Here is a 21,003-nt window from a genome sequence, read left to right as displayed (position 1 = left end):
AAATATTGGAAAATAAAAATTTGCATTTAAACTAGAAAATTATAGAGGCTATTTGATATGACTGAACTATTGAGAATTTTACTGAACTAGTTTAATGTGTGATTTTCTAAAAAATAAAACATTTTCATATGTATGTTACGGGGCGTATGAGTAACATTTTGCTTGGAGAGGCATATTGAACATTTTTCACACTTTTTTTTATATATTTGAATAGAGAAGAACTGTTATTATATGATATAATATAAAATTCTTATGTATAAAAAAAATTCTTATGAAAATTGTTCAAGTGTTGTCAAGTCGTCCTGTGCTATCAAAATATTACTCATACGCACCGGTGTCCCAATACAGTAGTATACATGTGTAGCCATATAAGCGATTTAAGCTGTGTCATTTAAGCAGAAATAAAGAAAATCATTTAAATTCATAGTAATATCCACTTGAATACACAAAATATGCTCAACAATTAAAAATATGTGGCAACTCTTATCAAAAAATTTCAAAGAAAGTAACTTCAGCAAACCAACTTCAACAACTAATTAATATAAAGGAGTAATTTATCTGGCTGCGTTGTCAAAAGTTTTTGTGATAACAAGGACAAATATCTGTATCTATATATATTTTATTCAATGACTCTAAGCGTACACACAATGCGTCTATTCAACTATTTAATGTCACTACAAAAAGTTACTCAATAAAAGAAATTCTTTTGTCTATTAAAGCAACGACATTTACCGTTGCATTTATGTTATTTACTTAGGTTTAGCAACAACAACAAGCTGTGTTGTCTGGTAGTGCTGTCTTAGAACTACCCGTCCATATATAAATGCAATAAACATTTAGACTAAATAAATGTGGACAATTACGTAGTGTTGGCAAATTGGTTTTTATTGTTGTTTATGGACTACTAACAGAGATTGTATGTGTGTTCTATGAATGTAGCATATCGAGCTGCAGAGAAAGAGTAGTTTTAAGGTAATTGAGGAGACAACAATGGAAATCGTTAAATAAAGCTCACTCCTGCTGGCATATGCTAAGGCATTCAAGTGCATTTATCTGTGTATTGAACTTTTAGACTCAAACTAGTTTAGTAATAAACTGATTCCATTTGTTTAAAAATTATTAGAAAATTGTATATAACAAAAACCACAATTTGAGATAACTTTTCACCATAAAAAGAAAAATAAATCTGGTTATAATTCACTTTCAGAAATTCGATTTAAAAATATAATAAAATAAAACAAGAAAAAACGTTAACTTCGGCTGTACCGAAGCTAATATACCCTTCACAGGTGCATTTCTTTTAGTAACTATCTCTTTAAGCAAATCTAAAGACGTAAGAAAAAGTAAGTAAAACAAAGAAAACATTTTACTAATACTTTTTAGACGGGTTGTTTGCTAGAAACATTAATGTTATATAGTTAACCGATCTGAACAATTTCTGCGGAGATTATATTATTACCTTAAGCAGTAATCCATGTCAAATTTCGTGAAGATACCACGTCAAATGCGGAAGTTTTCCATACAAGTCACTGATTCCGATCGTTCGGTTTGTATGGCAGCTATATGCTATAGTGAACCGATCTGAACATTTTTTTCGGAGATTAAATTATTTCTGTGAGCAATAACTCACACCAAATTTCGTGAAGATATGTAGTAAAATGCGGAAGTTTTCCTTACAAGCCCTTGATTCCGATCGTTCAGTTTGTATGGCAGCTATATGATTTAGTGGTCCGATATCAGCAGTTCCGACAAATGAGCAGCTTCATGAAGTGAAAATAACATCTGCAAAATTTCAAAACGATATCTTAAAAACTGAAGGACTAGTTCGTATATATACAGACGGACAGACAGACGGACATGGCTAAATTGACTCAGTTCAACATACTGATCATTTATTTATACACTTTATAGGGTCTCCCACGCTTCCTTCTGGGTGTTACAAACTTCGTGACAAACTTAATAACTTAAACTTAACCCTGTCTGTTCAGGGTATAAAAGTATAATGCTTTCTATTATATCTGCAGCATATAATTCCAATCTGCGCAGCATAATTAATATTAGTCAAATACACTCACCGAAATTCCTTCTCATATTTACCAAAGCTACTATTTATACACAGTCAGCATTATGCAATCTAAAAGCCAATTTAAAGTTACCGCCATCCCAGCAAATATTGTTGTTCGTTACAAAATAGAAAAAAAATAATTCAAAAATAAAAATACGAAAGCACTACAAAATTCTATACAATTAAAAGCTTCAGCTCCATTTCGTCAACAATTAATATCAGCTCACTCCACACCATATACCCGATATAACCGACATAGTGGTTAGTTCTCATGTGGGTTTCACTGGCATGACAAACGCAAGCAAATTGCCACTGAAACCAATTTTGCTTTGTGCAAAAAATATTATATTTTTGAAAATTCAGCAAAACACGTGTGTACATAAATTTCGGTTTTATCAGCACAGAAAGTGCTACCAACACGACGGTTTTGCTTATCAAATATTTATTTAAATACTCAGAGGTGCATATACGAGTATATATATATATATACATATATTTACACTGTGCATTGACATGAATAAATAAATGCTTTGGGTTATTTTCTAATATTGAAAAAGCTGCAGTCCGCAATATTTTGACTTGCTTTGCTGAAATTTTTAGTTTTTCCAAATATCCATGCACTTGAGAGCATTCATGCATGTATATTTAATATATCAGAAAAAAGAAAAAATAAATTTGCTGCCGATTTTCATTTGATGTTGCGCTGGATGTCATTAAGCACTAATTTATATTGGTTGCAAGTGTTAAACTGCGAATATTTGAAGCTTCCTGAGCTTTGCTTGAATTTCGAAAATTTTCAGGATGTGTATTCTGGATATAGTCGATTCAAAATAATATTTTAAAAATGTGTGGGCATTCATTAGCAATAAAAAATAAAATAAAATAATGCTGATAAATCTAGATTAATTTGATTGGAAAATAATTCGGTATTTTACTGACATTCAAAATGTTACTCATACGCCATGGCGGACGGTTGACTTTACTACCTATTCATACGATCCCAGCAGGAGTATAAATAAAATAAAATAAAATAAAATAAAATAAAATAAAATAAAATAAATTAAAATAAAATAAAATAAAATAAATTAAATTAAATTAATAAAATAAAATAAAATAAAATATAATAAATTAAAATAAAATAAAATAAAATAAAATAAAATAAAATAAAATAAAATAAAATAAAATAAAATAAAATAAAATAAAATAAAATAAAATAAAATAAATTAAAATAAAATAAAATAAAATAAAATAAAATAAAATAAAATAAAATAAAATAAAATAAAATAAAATAAAATAAAATAAAATAAAATAAAATAAAATAAAATAAAATAAAATAAAATAAAATAAAATAAAATAAAGTAAAATAAAATAAAATAAATTAAATTAAATTAATAAAATAAAATAAAATAGAATAAAATAAAATAAAATAAAATAAAATAAAATTAAATTAAATTAAATAAAATAAAATAAAATAAAATAAAATAAAATAAAATAAAATAAAATAAAATAAAATAAAATAAAATAAAATAAAATAAAATAAAATAAAATAAAATAAAATAAAATAAAATAAAATAAAATAAAATAAAATAAATTAAAATAAAATAAATTAAAATAAAATATAATAAAATAAATCAAAATAAAATAAATCAAAATAAAATAAATCAAAATAAAATAAAATTAAATTAAATTAAATTAAATTAATAAAATAAAATAAAATAAAATAAAATAAAATAAAATAAAATAAAATAAATTAAAATATAATATAATAAAATAAATCAAAATAAAATAAATCAAAATAAAATAAAATAAAATTAAATTAAATTAAATTAATAAAATAAAATAAAATAAAATAAAATAAATTAAAATAAAATATAATAAAATAAAATAAAATAAAATAAATTAAAATAAAATAAAATAAAATAAAATAAATGAAAATAAAATAACAATTCAAGAATTCGGGTGATAAGTTCGAAGTTTATGTTATGGAAGTAAATGTGTATGAAATACGGCTCATAAACGCTATTAATAGAATAAATCGAGTTATAGAAGTTCTACTGTATAAAGCTAAAAATTACACATGTATCATATTCTGTATCAAAATCACAAGACCATATTAAATGAACATTCTGTCATGGAAAGTTAACTCCAACAACTACCAAACAATCTCCACATTGTATTATACCAAATGTATATACTCACATACATATACCGTTATTAATTTGAAATAATTCCAATATTCACCGAAATTCTCATTAGTCGCATTTAGCAGCTGCACCCACATAATTGTCATAGCATTTTGTAACCACTTTGTAGTACAACTGTGTACCAAACGTAACTTTGTTGCAAATACAACCGTACAATATATTATCCAGTTCACCAAATGAAAACGATTAAAGCTAAATCCAACAGCAAATATTACCGCACACACAAGTTTCACTTCATTTTCACTCTGAAAAATAATCTTCGTTGTACACACGTAATGCTCGTATACACTGGGTAATGTTACGGTTGCAACTACAAATTTGAGAATGCAAAACGAACCGTGCGTATTGCATGCTATTAGGGTGTGCTATTAGTGTTTATTAAAATTTATACGGAAGACAGTTTTCTTAACTTATAACCCTTCCAAAAGAGACTTACTCTTCACTGGAATTATTTGAAATTTTAATTTCTTTGTTTTTGCTTCTGAGAATTAATTTTTGGAATTTTTTCTTAAAACATATCGTACATCCCTAAGTGCAGCACTTTAATGTGCTTCGAAATCTAAGCACGGACATACAAATTGTGGTAGCTAGGAAACAACGTTAGGTGTAATGTAATTTCATTACTGCAGCTGGTTTTTGGTTGCATGAAATAATAGAATAGAAAAGCATGTTAAACGCTGCGCTCGTTGATATTTCCTGTATATAGTCTGTAAATTGTACATAAATAGGTGGCAAGTGTAAGTTGCAGGTATGAAGCGAGTAGTCTAGTTGCTTGATTAATTCCTGTGCCATTCACAGCTATGCATTTGCAGGTGAAGAGAATTTGTTGTTGCAAGAAAAGTGAGAATTTAAACCAGATTTGATGGAAATCATAAAATAAGATTTCGGTAATATGTGGTCTGTCATTTTGGATAACCTAAAGTTTTCATAAAAGGTAGCTGATTATGGTGCAAATCCTTAAAGCTTGAGCTAGTTTAGAATAACTATACAAACATAAATTGTATTTAACTTAATTTAAAATGTTTTAAAGTCTATAAATATTATATTTTAAAGTGAACATTAAGGGGTTATATACAGTTAGGAGGTCGAAAAAAATGCATTTTTCAAGAATTTTTTCTAAGCAAACTATTTGATTTATTGATTTGAAACTTGGCAGGTATATTATGACAAACTTAAACTATATTCACATATTTTTTATTGCCAAAAATAATTATCGACAACGTTGATATTGCCAATTTTGCAGAGGTCCGCAAAAAATTGGTCTCTTGCGGTGAGCACGATATCTCTGGACTGGATCATCTAAAATGCAAAAACCAAATAAATTTCATTAATATAATAAATAATCTAGTGTTTGATCGAAGGAATTAGCAAAAAAAATTTTTAACAAAATGGCGGCTACTCAAAGCAAAAGGTTCGATTTTCGACCAAAATTCGGGTCTTTAATTGTTTATAAAAATATGAAATTTTCATCGGATGGGGAAATCCTTCGATTAAGTACTAAAAAATATAGTTAAGAAGCTTGTGTAAAAATTTCAGACCGATCGGTTCAGCCGTTTCTGAGAAATCTTGCTCACCGACTTTGAAAACACCGTTTCGAGAAAAACGATTTTAAAGTTTTGAGAGCACTTTACAAGTAGTTGGCGTGCCTTCAATAATGTGTCTATAACTTCGAAAATATTCGTCGGATCGACTTGAAATTTTGTGTGTATATACTCAGATATATATATATATATATATATTAAGAAAACGCAAAAAAATCGATTTTTTGAAAATTTTAACTGTATATAACCCCTTAAACAAACGAAACGCCGATCTTTTATAATGTGAATAAAATCTGCTATATGCTGATTAGGAGCCTCTATGTATTGAGGAAGGTTTGTTGTGATGATTAACATCTAAGAATAAGCCGATAGTTCTCTTGCGTCTGTTCTCGGCTAGTCGCGGAAGTGCTAGTAACTGACTAAAATCACCGGTATCACTTGAGAGAGATATTGAAATGATAATGCTCTTTCATACAGACCCATGAGTTTATAGTTTCAAGACTAAGCCTAAGCAGTAATTAGTTTCTGATACAGTTAACGATTTCAAGGCTCTGCCGCTCTGCTATCAGAGTGAATGAACTCTTCTCTGAGACTGATCAAAGTTATTTCAGAGGATAGAGACATTGGACTGCCCTAAGTCTGCTTTAAATTCGTGTTTAATATATGCTATATTCATTCATATTTCATTTTTTTCATTATTAAAAATTTCCGAAAAGTTTAGAATATGAGGAATGAAGTTACTAAGGCTTAAGGTAGGAAAAACCAAAAATTTACTCAAAATATTTTTAAAAGTAGACTTAGATATAGAAATGAACGTCAACGTCAAATAATACAGTTATAGCTTTATTTCATCGACTACTTCATGCTGTATATGTAAATTACAATTACTTGCCAGTATATATTATATGTACATATGTATATGTATCTAAAGCCCCGTTTTATTTTGACAACACCTTATTTCAAGTATTTCCGCACGAATCACTTCTTATAAATGAAGTACGCCGCCAAGAGCTGCCTATCGGAGGGGCGATCACCGATTTATTTTTATTAGCATGCTTCCTTCGCACGAACTACTTTCTAGCACACTATAGAAGAAAGAAAACTGTGCCGCCCACACACACGCACGCATCTCCAACGCGTGTGCAAATATAACGGTCTGCTGCTGACTGCCTGCGGGTAGTCACTAAAAATCCGGTGATCGCAATCAGTAAATTACGAGTGAGCCCACTTCGGCATTGCGGAAAGGTGTCGGTCATGAAAAGAAACTGCTGTGTGGCGAAATACGAAAAATACTAACGGTAACTAGCGGTGCTGTAAGACATTACATTGAATATTAAATGATATTAGGACTTTCACGCAAGTTGTTATATTTACATATGCCAGAGTGTGTGTGTATATGAGTATATGAGGTATGTTCAAAAAATAACGGGAATTTTTTGTTTTTGTAAAAAAAAATTATCCATTTGTCTACATTAATATTTTTGCCTTTAAAATAGTGCCGATTCGATGTTATGCATTTATGCCAGCGCTTCTTCCAATCGTCGATAGACTTTCTATAAAACTCGATTTTTGGCATAGGCTTTGACTCTCTTAGTGATTTCTTGTATGCTTGTCGCGACGGTCCATTAATGTTGTCTTCGTTTTTGGAAATAGAGAATAGTCACACGGTGTCATATGTCGGACGAATATGAAGGGTGGCATCTTGACAATTGAATTCTTCAAAAATTCCCGTTATTTTTTGAACACACCTTGTATGTGAACTTATATTGGTATTTATCAGCAGGAAAAGACTCCAACTTGTAATGCGTAGAAGATGTGAGACTCGCTGCTTTAAGGCGTCGGAACTGGTGATTTGTATGCATGAAATTGTACGCCTGCATCCGTAAATATTTATAAATACACAAACAATCACGCTATCGTGGAACACGCTGTGTATGTGGGCGCAATCTCACAGCGTTAGCGTGCGAAAAATAATTTAATCAACAAGTCTACGCAATCACCATAAAGGTGTCAGCGACTCTTGCTGCCCAACCACTCACTCAACCACAATGCTTATTTACCGTTAATCGCACTAAAGTGAACCTCAAGAAGTGGAACGCTCGCACGCACGCACATGTGCGCTGTGGTAATTTATTTATAACTTCGTATATAATCGAAGGTGCTAAACGTTAATAATATATGTATATATGCACGAGTATGTGAAAGCGTTTAAAGCGCATGCAAGTCAAGTTGGTGAAAGAAAGTTCATACTTCACTTGCTTACCACCGGCTGAATGTAAGTACTGACAGAGCTGAAGTGTGGTACAAAGGCGCACCGAATAACAAGCTGCGTGACTCACGCGAAACTAAAGCGTAACCAAAAATGTGTCAATACACATATGTATATATATAAGTGTATATATGTATGTATGTATGTGTATGTGTGTTTCTTGGATATATGGCAGCGCGTTGTTATTGTGTTGATAATCAGCGCCAAAGTTGGTTGCGGATTGTGCCGTAATACCGCTAATTCGATTTTCATAACAAAATGAAAACACATAAAAGCAACAATGCACAACAACAAAAACAACATGAGTCTTACAAAACAACAACAACGTGAGAATTATATATACACAAACATAGCAGCACGAACCAAACGGCACGTCTTTGGTACCTAAATACTTGCGCGCTTACTTGTAACTCAAGGACAGCTGATACACTCAGTCACAACAAAAACAAATAACAACAAAAAACGAAAATCAAAATCCAATTCAACTTGAACTTACCTCATTTACCACCATTCGCCGCTTTTAGCCCTGCACAAATAAGCATGGAAGCTAGCTTGTCGCGGTGGCTTCATAAAATCTAATCAAAATCGTTTTTCGTGATTTCGAAATTGTCGAAATTTACGAAATTCTTTCGCGGGAAAACAGCCGCTACTGGCTTTTAATTAAATTTTGCACTTGCGGTCGCAAATTAAATTCAATTCAAAGTATTTACCTTGCAACTTATGTGGCAGAGCCATACATACATACACATATACATACATACATACATATATATTCTGTAATTATCATTAGTGCAGCACTCGTAGCAGGTTTGGCCATTTTAGCTGTAAAAAGCTGCAGAAAAGTAAAATTGGTTTGTTTATCACCGCAAAAACTCATTATTAGGCTGAGAGTTGGCTAAAGAACAAAGCGCTTGTTCAAGCGCACATATACTTACAAATCCAACTAAACTTTTAGACATGTGTGTGTAGCGTTGCGCATGCAACATACGTAATTATTATTATGTTATGCTCACAGCAGTTTCTACTTTCATGTGGTATGCGTGGGCATATGCACCCTGCTGGGAGGAAGATGAACAATTTCCACTTCTATGCCTTAATTGAAAAATTTATATATTTAGAACAGAGATTTTACAAGCTCTTGGTGCTCTTGAGACATATTCAGATTTATTTTTGGTTTTGAAGAGCTGCTTCTTCTTCTTGGTTGATTCTGTTATTGGAACATATCGTTTTGTTAGTCATTATTCTACTTACTGTTGCACACTTTTCTATGAGGAAGTCTAGTCTATATGATTCTAAGGATTGTCGAAAAATCGAGATTATTCTCCACTTTACAAATATTACATTGCAGAACACCATTTCGAAAATTCTTTGAAATATAAAAAAAAAAATTAATTAAAAAAATATATTTTCTTATTTATTGGCAATACAACCTAAGTCTAAATCTGACTGATATCGCTAATCATGAAGTTAGAACGGCTTTATTGAGGAGAAATATTTTAAATCCTACATATGTTATATATGAGGTATGTTCAAAAAATAACGGGAATTTTCGTTTTTTGAAAAAAAAAACATTTATTCAATAGTCTATATTAATGTTGATGCCTTTAAAATGGTACCAATTCGATATCATGCACTTATGCCCGCGCTTCACCCCATCGTCGAAAAACTTCTCAAACTCGAGTTTTGGGGTAGGCTTGTTTTTGGACAAGAATTCAGGAACAAGCAACGAACTGCGAGCTTTTAGAAAACAAAATTCTCCAAACTCATAAAAACCCGTTTAAATTTAACGACAATCGGACTCTCTGAACCCGTACACGTTATACCAAAAGGATTAATATCAATGTCAAATGTCGATAATTTAATGATTATTCTGATTATTTCGATTCTACTTTCTTGATATGCTTAAAATATTCACTCTACTATAAAGAAGTCAATCTGAATGTCGAATGTGGATTCGGGTTATAGTAAGCCAAATGAAGCCAACAAAATACAACAGAAGAATAAGAGTTCTAAAACTCGAAGTACCATTTTGATTGATATTTAACTTTCTACCTTGCAAGTGAGTCTTCATTATTTTTCCCTGCTCGGACTCGTTTTCGCCAATATATGCATTCCCGTTGGCATTTCACATGCCCACTTACATACAATACATGTGTACTCAGCACACGTGTAAGCTCATAAATGCATATATATTCTCCTGGTTAACCAAAGAGGCAAACAGTTACTTGTGCGCAAAATTGGTTTTCCAAAATTTTATATACACACACGAACTTAAAAACACCGGCTTTGGTTGGGGAGTAACGTGTAGTACCTTTTACAGCGCACAAGTTATTGTAAAGTTCATAAGTTTTGAAAGAGTTTTTTTTGCACCACTTTTCAATGTATTCATACACATATGATGACTGCATGAAAGGGCAACAAGGCTTCTTGAGCGCCAGCAAAGTCATTGCTCGAGGTGTGCTTTAAATAGCAGCCACAATGGCGTTTAGAAGTGTTATTATTTTCCCTTCTCATAGCGCTTCAATGTTTACAATTTAATTTTACTAAAGCACAATATAGTACAACAAAAACAAATTTGAATATAAATAAATACAAGGAACCAAAGAGAAGCTTTACCACAGACACAATTTTGTAATGAGAGTTATTAAATAAAAGTTATTTAATAGTTTAAGATTAAGGGGTTAGGGACAGTCAGAGACACGAAAAAATTAGAATTTTCAGTAATTATACTCTCGCAACAAAGTTGCTAGCAACAAAGTTGCTAAGAGAGTATTACATATAGTTTTGTTCACATAACGGTTGTTTGTAACACCCAAAACTAAACGAGTTAGATATAGGGTTATATATACCAAAGTGATCAGGGTGACGAGTAGATTTGAAATCCGGATGTCTGTCCGTCCGTCCGTCTGTCCGTCTGTCCGTCTGTGCAAGCTGTAACTTGAGTAAAAATTAAGATATCTTGACGAAACTTGGCACAAATATTCCTTGGCACAATAAGAAGATCAAATTCGAAAATGGGCAGAATCGGACCATTGCCACGCCCACAAAATGGCGAAAACCAAAAACACATAAAATGCCATAACTAAGCCATAAATAAAGCTATGGAAATAAAATTTGGTATGAAGGATCGCACTATGAGGGAGCATATGTGGATGTAATTTTTTTGAGGAAGTGGGCGTGGCCCCGCCCCCAAATCGGATTTTTGTATATATCTCGCAAACCAATAGAGCTATATAAACCAAACTTTCGCAATCCTTTTTTTTTTAGCCATTTCCTTATACATTTCAAAAATGAAAGAAATCGGATAATAACCACGCCCCCCTCCCATACAAATATTAAGTTGAAAAATACTAAAAGTGGGTTAACTCACTAACGAAAAACCTCAGAAACACTAAATTTCACATAAGGAATGGCAGATGGAAGCTGCACTCAGATTTTTTTACAAAATAGAAAATGGGCGAGTCGTCGCCCACTTATGGGTCAAAAACCATATCTCAAGAACTACTCGACCGATTTCAATGAAACTTGGTTTGTAATAGTTTCCTTACATCCCAATGATATGTTGTGAAAATAGGCCAAATCGCTTCACAACCACGCCTACTTCCTAAATACCAGAACTTTGAAGACGATCTGAATCGTTTACATTACAATATATAAAGTAAGTACTAGTGAAGATATCGGTGCAGAACTTTGCACAAATACTATGTTTATAGTGGGGCAGCCCCATTCTAAAAATCGCCGAAATCGGACCATAGGTTTTTAAGGCCCCATATATCGAACACGAGGACCTCGGTGCTTCTAACCTAATATTATGGTTTCCAACATTCAATGGACTTTATACAATATATATGACGAATATGTGGGTCAAATTGTGTATTATATAATATTAATTAAGTTAAATAAATAAATTGCGAGAGTATAAAATGTTCGGTTACACCCGAACTTAGACCTTCCTTACTTGTTTTTTTTTTGCTATTAAAACTTGTTATTTTACAAAAGTAATAATATGGCATTATTATACAATGTTTTGACTTAAAGTCACGAAAATTTGAAAAAAAATTTATAATTTCCAAAGTTATAGAATGTTAACCCATTTTCAAAGAAAGGTCCTTACGGTGACAATCATAAGTCTTTGGAGATTCATCTAAAACCATTCGGATAAAAAAAATAGTTTTATAAATAGATAATCCTGAACCAAACTTTTGTTTTTCAAAAATTAACAAAATGGCGGCCTCAGTAAATTTTTTTCTAGATTTTCGGAAAAACTCCAACAGTTAATTGGTCTTAAAAAAATCGAAAGTTTTGAAAAAAAACTTTGGTTCAGGCCTGAGTTTATTATGTATTCTAAAAGCTGTAGAAATTTCATTAAAATCTACCGAGCGGCTTTCGAGTTATAGTTGTCACCAGTTCAAAAAACATAGTTTTGAGAAAAAAGCACATAAAGTTTCACACTAGGGTGCCCGAGCGGTCGTTGTTGTTTGTCGAATAACTCTTAAAGAAATTATCGGATAAACTTCAAATTTTCAGAGTATATTTTTAAGATATTACACTTAACGAATATGCAAAAAAAAATTGGTTTTTTGCAAATCCTGACTACCCCTAATCCCCTAAAGAATAATTAAAATTAGAAATGTTTGAAAAATCAAAAGACTATAGATTTTTGGAAGAGGAGATTTTGAAGATTTCAGAGATATTAAAGCCATAACTTTAAGGCAGCTTTTGGTTTAGCAAAAGGTTCGTAGATAATATAGTTTTGTTCATTTTTTTTGTAATCATAAGTTCTGTTTTCTTTTCCTTCTTTCATAGAATTTAGGTATGTATTTTTCGGTAACAATATATAAACTTGTGAATTAACTTAAAAGTTTTACAAAAATGGTCTGATAAAATATCAGGGCTTTTAGGAGACTAAATTTAATTATTGATTTGCAGTTTTCTAGACAAATAAGTAAAATTTAGGATATTCCATTATTTTTCTATATTAAAACAACTACAACAAGTATTTTGAACTTTTTTACTTAATTATCCGTATGTCCAGGTAAAAGCCTAAAAATCAGTAATTAAAAAACAAACATTTTTAAAGGTGATAAAATAATTTTAATTTTTTTTTAACTTTAACACAATTTTATTGGATTTTCATAGTGTAATAAAGTTTTTTTTGTTTATTTCTTTTAAAAATGGCGGCTCAACATAGGTGTTACCTGCTGCCTTTGACGCGAGGTTCCAAACTGCTATATTTCTCACTCAGCCACAATTGATCCGAAACAAAAAGAATTGAAATTGTTTTCTTAGTTCTATAAACGGAAAGGATATGCCTATAAAATTAAAAAGTCATAATTTAGGGTAATTTTTTTTAGATATTTTTAACCCCAAAAAATATTTAATGAACGCAGAATATCTGAAATATTCAAGATTTTTTCTATATGTCAATACACGCTCAGCATACTATATTCAAAGTTTATCGAAAAAAAAAATCGATTTTATATTTATTCTACAATGAAACCCCCCTAAACAATCACCACAACTCGCTCAATTGAGCGGAATCTAATTAAACTATTTCAAAGACTGAAAACATTTAGAAATATTAATTTACATAAAATGATAACTGGACCAATAACAAGACCAATTTAATAAGATTAGTAAATTTTAAGTAGTCAACGAAAAATCTAGTCAATATCGACTGCAAATACTACTACAAAAATTAATTTCAAAATATTTATTATACATATATACTCATATTCATAACATCATACTTTAATAACATAATACAAGTGTCATACGCAAGTAAATATTTGTAAAACCTGGTTAATTCTGAACAAACATATACTCGTACGAGTACATATACATCTATACTAATATTATAAAGAGGAAATGGTTGTTTTTTTGTTTGTTTGTCTCGAATAGGCTCCGAAACTACTGAACCGATTTGAAAAATTCTTTCACCGTTGGAAAACTATACTATCCCTGAGTGACATAGGCTATATTTAGTTTAAAAAAAATAGGGTTCCTTACCAAAACTCCGATAATGTAAAAAAAGTACAAAAAACTTTCTTTAATCGTGAATGCTGCGAAAACGATGTCACAATAAGCGATTTTATATAAAAAATAATAATTAAAATACCACTACTTAACGAAATAAATGATTTATTATTTAAGATCGCTTCAAAACCTTTATATAACTTTTTGAATTATTAGATTCTGACATACCACACAAAAGATATCACGAGTTAAAAATTTTGAAATTTTTGAATGGTCCTGTGCGGAATTAAAAATAATTGTCGCTTGATAATAATCTATATATATAAAAATGAAACCCGTTTTCCATTGTCACGACATAGCATTAAAACGGCTTGACTGATTTGGCTGATTCTTTTTTGTGTGTATTCCAGGGGGTTTGAGAATGGTTCTTATGGAGAGAAAATTTTAGAAAAATTGCCTGAAAATGTCTAAAATTCACACACTCCAATACAAACAATTTGTTATAGGTATTTATTTTTATATGGAGGATATTATAGATTCCAGTTCAAATTGAATAGGTACGCATACATAAGATAGGTCAGCTATACAAAATAAAGTAGTGCATCAAATTTACACTAAGGCGGTACGAAGTTCGCCGGGTCTGCTAGTATATTATATACATATTCGTATATATGTCAAGTACACTCTTGACTAAGTTGCTTGTCTTATCAATGCACACAAATATTTATATATACATGCATACATATATATTCATTAGATGTATATGTAAATACTGAGCTTTTCTATGCAAATTGAGAATTTTGAGTGGAAAATTGCTCAGCTTATGAGCGTGTGACATATGCAGGTTTGCAACAAGAATGCAATAAATATTGTAACAGTGTCAACAAAATGCTTCGCCACCATAAAGTAAAGGTATATACATATATATGGTTAAAATCATAAGCAAGGAACATATATATGGAGATCTAAGAAAATACTTGCAATACTTTATACCAAATATTTTCATCTTCTTCTTATATATGTATATAACTCTACAAATTGTTTGAAAATAACAAGCATTAGATCTGAAATTACTTCAACATACTTGCAATAACTCTAAATACCCACAACAAACTATTAAACCGCTTTCAATAACCATTGTCATAGAATATTGTAACATTTATTACCACAACTTCGGAGATAGTTCGTTTCTCTATGTGGTAATTACGGTGAAACACAGCTACGTATGCATCTGCTTATCTACACAACATATGTATATCTACATGTATATGTATCTGGCAGCATAACAGCGTACATAGTATTATCAAGTGTCAGGCAATCATGTTAATTTAGTGGAAATTTCTAATAATTCTACCGGATGACTGTGTACAGACAACCTCGGGTGTTCGCCCGCAAATGCTATATTGATATTTGATTCAACACTTAAGTTGGTGTAAAGTAGTTGAGGATGTTAATTTAAAGCGGTTTATGCGACTTTAATTACTTACAAGTATGTTTGGGATTTGCAAGCAAAACTGGTTCTTTGTTTTACATAAGGTTTTGAAGAAAATGTAGGAAATTGCTAATGACATTAAATTTAAAAAAAAATTGTTAATGGTTTTTAAATGAAACGTGTGACTTTTTCCTGTTTTCTATTTATAAAGAGATCCTTAGGCGGTAGTCGTACGATAATCTCTAAAAGAGCTAAAGGCTATGCCAAGTTTGAGAAGTTCGACGATTGGAAGAAGCGCTTTTTGAAAGCGACAATATTAAATAAATATTTAAAAAAACGAAAATTCCCGTTATGTTTTGAACACACCAAAATTTCACCTACTTATATTTTATTTGGCACTTTTATGAAAATATTTAATTTTGTTTTGAATTTCTGCTGCATAATTTTATTAATATTGGCAAGCATTGGCTTGTTCTTGAATATTTTCTCATATTTAAGCAGCGCGTGTGTCTACTCTTCTGGAAAGGGTTTTATTAATTTGTATGTGCGAGGTCAACAAGTGTTTATAATTTTGTACAGAATTAATAGGCATGAGGTTCATAATTAACATATTTAACCGATGATTAAATTTTTATTATTTTGGAATTATATACTTGCCAAAGAATTATTCAAAATTTAATTTTGTTTTTTACTTTCATTTGTGGTCATTTTTTGAGGTAGATTTTTTAAGTAGAGAGATGTCTTTACAATTGATAAAGGCAGTAAAACGAAGTCCATTATTTTGTAAATAATATTTTATTTCTTTTTTGTTAATATTTTAAATGAAAAGAAAAAAAATTTAATTAATTATTTATTTAATTATTTTTTATTATTATTATTGAGTCAAATGAAGAATTTTATAAAAATATCTATTAAATTAAACAAATATTTGGTCAAACATAGCAGCGCCAAAAGCTGTTGGACAAGCCATAAGCAGCCACAATGAATTTTAATCCGACAATAAACCGAAGAAGAAAAAAGCTGGAAAACGAAACCATAAAAGCCAACCACACTTTATAGCAAATAATGACTCATATCTTTACGCAACGTTATTAACACCCATATAATCGCGTTTCTGCGCGCACTTTAAGAAATAATAAACTTGACTACAAATACACAGACAAACCCGCATACACACTCAGGGATATATACAAGGTTTAGCCAACAGCCTGCTTAAATAAACATAGCGCTTATCATGATTGCCTTAAATCTATTATATACATACATACATACATACAAACTGCATCTAAATCTGTCTGTTAAATGTAATTAAATTCAACACCATTACTTCATTAATTCCGCCAAAAAAAATGTTCATAAAAGATTTAATGCCACTCTCTCTCCTCTTTTCAATTTATTTTCAGCGATTTCCGTGGCGGTCTCTTCATGGACACTCGTCGCAATCTCCTGCGAACGCTATTATGCCATCTGTCATCCGCTTAGATCGCGTACATGGCAAACGCTCAATCATGCCTATCGCATTATAGGCTCCATTTGGGTATGCAGTATTATTTGCATGACGCCCATAGCGATATTTAGCCAATTGATGCCGACCAGCCAGGGTATGTACATACTCGAACATACAAACATAAATAAATATTTATTACATAATTTTAAGTGTAAATAAGTGGAAGGAAAGTGTGAGAGCGTATAAAAAGAGATGTGCGTGTCTGTAATATTATTTGCCTACAAAGTGGCTGGCGCTCAAGTGCGCGCTGTTTGTGTGCGGCCGCCATGGCGTATGAGTAACTTCTTAATATTATAATATTTATACGCGACGGAAAGGACGACTTTTAAATGCGATTTTATGATTTTACAAGTATTTTGTCATTTGATAATGGCGCGCGATTTAAGCCCCTAAAGGAAAATTAAAATTTATCTGTACGTGGTGTGTTCAAAAAATAACGGGAATTGTAAAATTTCTCGAGGAGGAGAGTACAATTTTCAAAAAAAAAAGTACAGTAACGATGCCCCTGCCTCCATATTGGCCAGGCGTGGCTCCGTATACCTTTTTCATATTACCAAAAATAAAGATAACCTTAAAGTGTCGTCGTTTTACAAGCATATGAGAAATCCCAGTTTGAGAACTGTTTCGACAATTTGAAGAAGCGCTGAATTCCAAAAAATGCATAATATTGATTGGAGACTATTTTGAAGGCAATAAATATTAAAAAAAAAAAAAACGAAAATTTCCGTTATTTTTAGAACAGACCTCGTAAAAATGCCAACAGCTCAGCGACGTTGAATGTGAACAATAGCGGCTTGCTGTGACTCAATCCACCGCTGCAGGGCATTAAGTAGGCGCGTTAGGATAATTTTTTGTTATACTTACAATACTGAAGCACATTTTAAATTCCAAAAGAGTGCTATATAAGAAGGTAATAAAAAAATAACACTTTTGCTATGCGAAATATGCCGTCATCAACCTATTTTTTATATTTACTCAAATTTATTTCGCTTCCTCCGATATATACGTGTATTTTATTTATTTTCCATTTCTCTTCTTTCTTTTCTCTCTTCTCTTCCTTTTGTTGTATTACTTACAGGTCTACGCAAATGCCGTGAACAATGGCCGGCAGACAGCGTTGCCTACGAGCGCTCCTACAATATATTCTTAGATCTGATTTTGCTGGTGTTGCCGCTGTTGATACTCAGTTTCGCCTATATGCTGATAACACGTACCCTCTATGTGGGCATGCAGAATGAACGTGCCATGATTTTCGGCAGTGTCGCACCAATTGTGGCAGGTGGCAGTGGCGGCGGTGCCGGTGGCCTCGGTGGCATTAGTTGCGCCGCCGGCGGTGGTGGTGGTGGCAAATTGTGCAGTGAGCTGGAAACTTTAACTACCGCCTTGGTACCAAATCCAGCAACAGCAACAACAGCAAACAACAAGAAATCAGCGAGACGATTTCAATTCAATGTATCGTTTCGTGTGCGTGGGCGCAGTACTTGTAGCAACAACAGCGTGGACGATATGGATGAACAGCAACAGCAACAGCAGCAACAACAACAGCAGCATAATGCGATGAAAAAATCGAAATCACACTGTCGTCAATTACAACAACAACAATGTGTAATGCAAGAACAACAAAAACAATACAACGAAGCATGCTATGGTAAGTAGCAGAACTCTCAGCAACATAAGTGAGTGTATGTGTGTGTGCCGTTATAAATACGTATGTGTGCTTAAATACACCTGATTGCATTTGATTTGGGCTTTTTTTTTTTGGTTTTTATTCAATTGTGCGTTACGCACAGGTGTGAGGTGTGGCATATGTATGGTGGCCTGATGATGCGAGTGAAGCAGGCAAATGAAAGCAGCCAGCAACTAAAGCTATAGCACTCCAGTGTGCCATTGCCGGAAGCTGTGAAAATCCTTGTAATTTGTGGTGGAAAATTAAAGCAGCCAAATATTTAAGCACACCGAGCAACGGAGCGCCGCCGCGTGTGCGCTTGGCAACATATTGTGGGCGGAAACATGCAATGAGTTTTTTTTGAATTTTTTTGCCATTTTTTTTTTTTTTTTGCTTTACTTCGCACGTTGTTATGGCTGCGGCCTCCTGCTTGTTAAATGCCGATGTGCTGTGATTGCTAAAACAGCTCACGTAGAAATTATAGTCACTGTATTTTAAACAGTGGTGCTTTTATGTTGCCATGCATATTTAAGAGCAATTTGCAGCAGCAAAAATTTTTTTCGAGTTGCTAAAAAAATGTTTGGTATTTTTTTGTGTCAGCAAATAATATATCAAAATAAAATAAAAATATTTTTTTTAATCAAATATTTTTATTTTTATTATTATTATTTTTTTGTACTCAAAAATTCTCTTTTATGGAAATTCAACAAGTTTTGCTAACTTATTGGCATACTGTCTAACCATATATCTATCTACCCAAATGTGGGCTTGAATATAAATGAAAGCAAATGAAAATACCGATAAGCCATTGCTATATATACATATATTTTGCGCATACCACAAAAATTAAATTTCAAAAGAACTCATCGTAGTAGGTGTTGCTATGATATCAAGTTCATTAACATGATTATGTGAATAAAACTGCTTGATTTCTACAGAATTGTTTACAAATTTTCAACAGTACAAAATTTCAGCATAAATAAATACCTGTTTGAAGTGGTGTGTATTTTCAAAAAAAAATATAAAAATTTATCGTATGCGATATAAGTATAAATAATAAATAAACTTCACTCTCAAATAAATATACAATATATGTGCGTATTTTCAAATAATATATATTAAATCGCATGCGATAAAATCAGCAACATATTTTTATCGCATGCAATTTTTTTTTATTAATTCCACAATTATTTGAATGCGTATAGCTTCAGTCTTAATTTTCACTTTTCTCAATGATTTTCGGTAGACACAAGTTTCAAGCTAGAAGATAGTAAGGCTTACAAATTTCCTTATCAATAACCCTTTCCAAACTCCTTTAATAATATTTCAGCTGCCTCTAAAAGTGGATTATTTGATCGACTCTATAACTAATAGTATATATCAGTGTTCATTCTGATATTTCATTAATTTTGAGTACTACACTGCTTCACATCACTTGCTCTATATCGTGAAATATAATATTAAGATTAGTTCACATTGAACGATCATTAAAAGTACATTATTGAATATGCGCAAGCATTGCTTACGTCAAAACAAGCCTGTATGTTAAATTATACCTTTACCTTAACCGAAAACCAATTTTTTTTTCATATTTCTTTGACATTTTTGCCCCAAATGTGTGAGTTTAGCACTTCTGCAGCTAACATTATTATTAAATGCGTACACTTTGCGAAATATGTTCGGTGTAAGATTGACGGGCTGATCATTAAATAGACATTGATGATGGATTTGACATTAATGAGGTGGCACAGAACGGTATGTTTCTCTTCTGCCAAGGTCGTTAGTAATAATAATAATAAAGTTAACATATATTATATGGGACAACGTTGGTATATATATAGTATATAGTTGGATTACGTCTTTATTTTCATGTAGCTAGCACTTCGTCTATAAATAAAAAGACACGATAATTTTGGCATATTTTGTTATGGCTTTTACGTAAAGCCTTTCAGGCTAATCAATTATTATCCAGGTGAAGTGTTGGGTTTGTAAATATAGTTGTTTGTTTTAATAATTGAGATTGAGGTAGGTTAAATGATATTGGATAAAACGCTCAGACATTAGTGAGTTAGAAATGGAAGTTAGGAAAAAAGTAAAGAAGAATGGTAGAATGTCTTTATTTGCCATGCTTTTGTCTCAATTGAGGCTCATACGAATGTTGAATGCTTTCTTCTCTTTTTTTATTCTTTGTTACCTTTTTTCGGCCTAAATGATATCAATTTAATGATGAAATGATAATTTAATAATAAATGATCAATTTAATATTTTTATACTCTCGCAACAAATGTTGCTATAGAGAGTATTATAGTTTTGTTCACATAACGACTGTTTGTAACACCCAAA

At 31.4% G+C, this 21,003-nt stretch overlaps 1 protein-coding gene across 1 annotated transcript in view; it reads left to right on the top strand.

The window, feature by feature from the left end:
- The window catches only part of LOC105213856 (uncharacterized), an 80,532-nt gene that overhangs the window by 45,349 nt on the left and 14,180 nt on the right, over window positions 1–21,003 (top strand). Inside the window, exons 2-3 of the mRNA XM_054231518.1 lie at window positions 16,891–17,088; window positions 18,073–18,642. Of these exons, the coding sequence (XP_054087493.1) occupies window positions 16,891–17,088; window positions 18,073–18,642 (768 nt within the window). The remainder of the gene's footprint in view (window positions 1–16,890; window positions 17,089–18,072; window positions 18,643–21,003) is intronic.

This window comes from Zeugodacus cucurbitae, chromosome 5, assembly GCF_028554725.1.
Source record: "Zeugodacus cucurbitae isolate PBARC_wt_2022May chromosome 5, idZeuCucr1.2, whole genome shotgun sequence".
NCBI lineage: Eukaryota > Metazoa > Arthropoda > Insecta > Diptera > Tephritidae > Zeugodacus > Zeugodacus cucurbitae.
The sequence above is the reverse complement of the archived record's forward strand: the minus strand, read 5'-3'. Positions and strand labels throughout refer to the sequence as shown.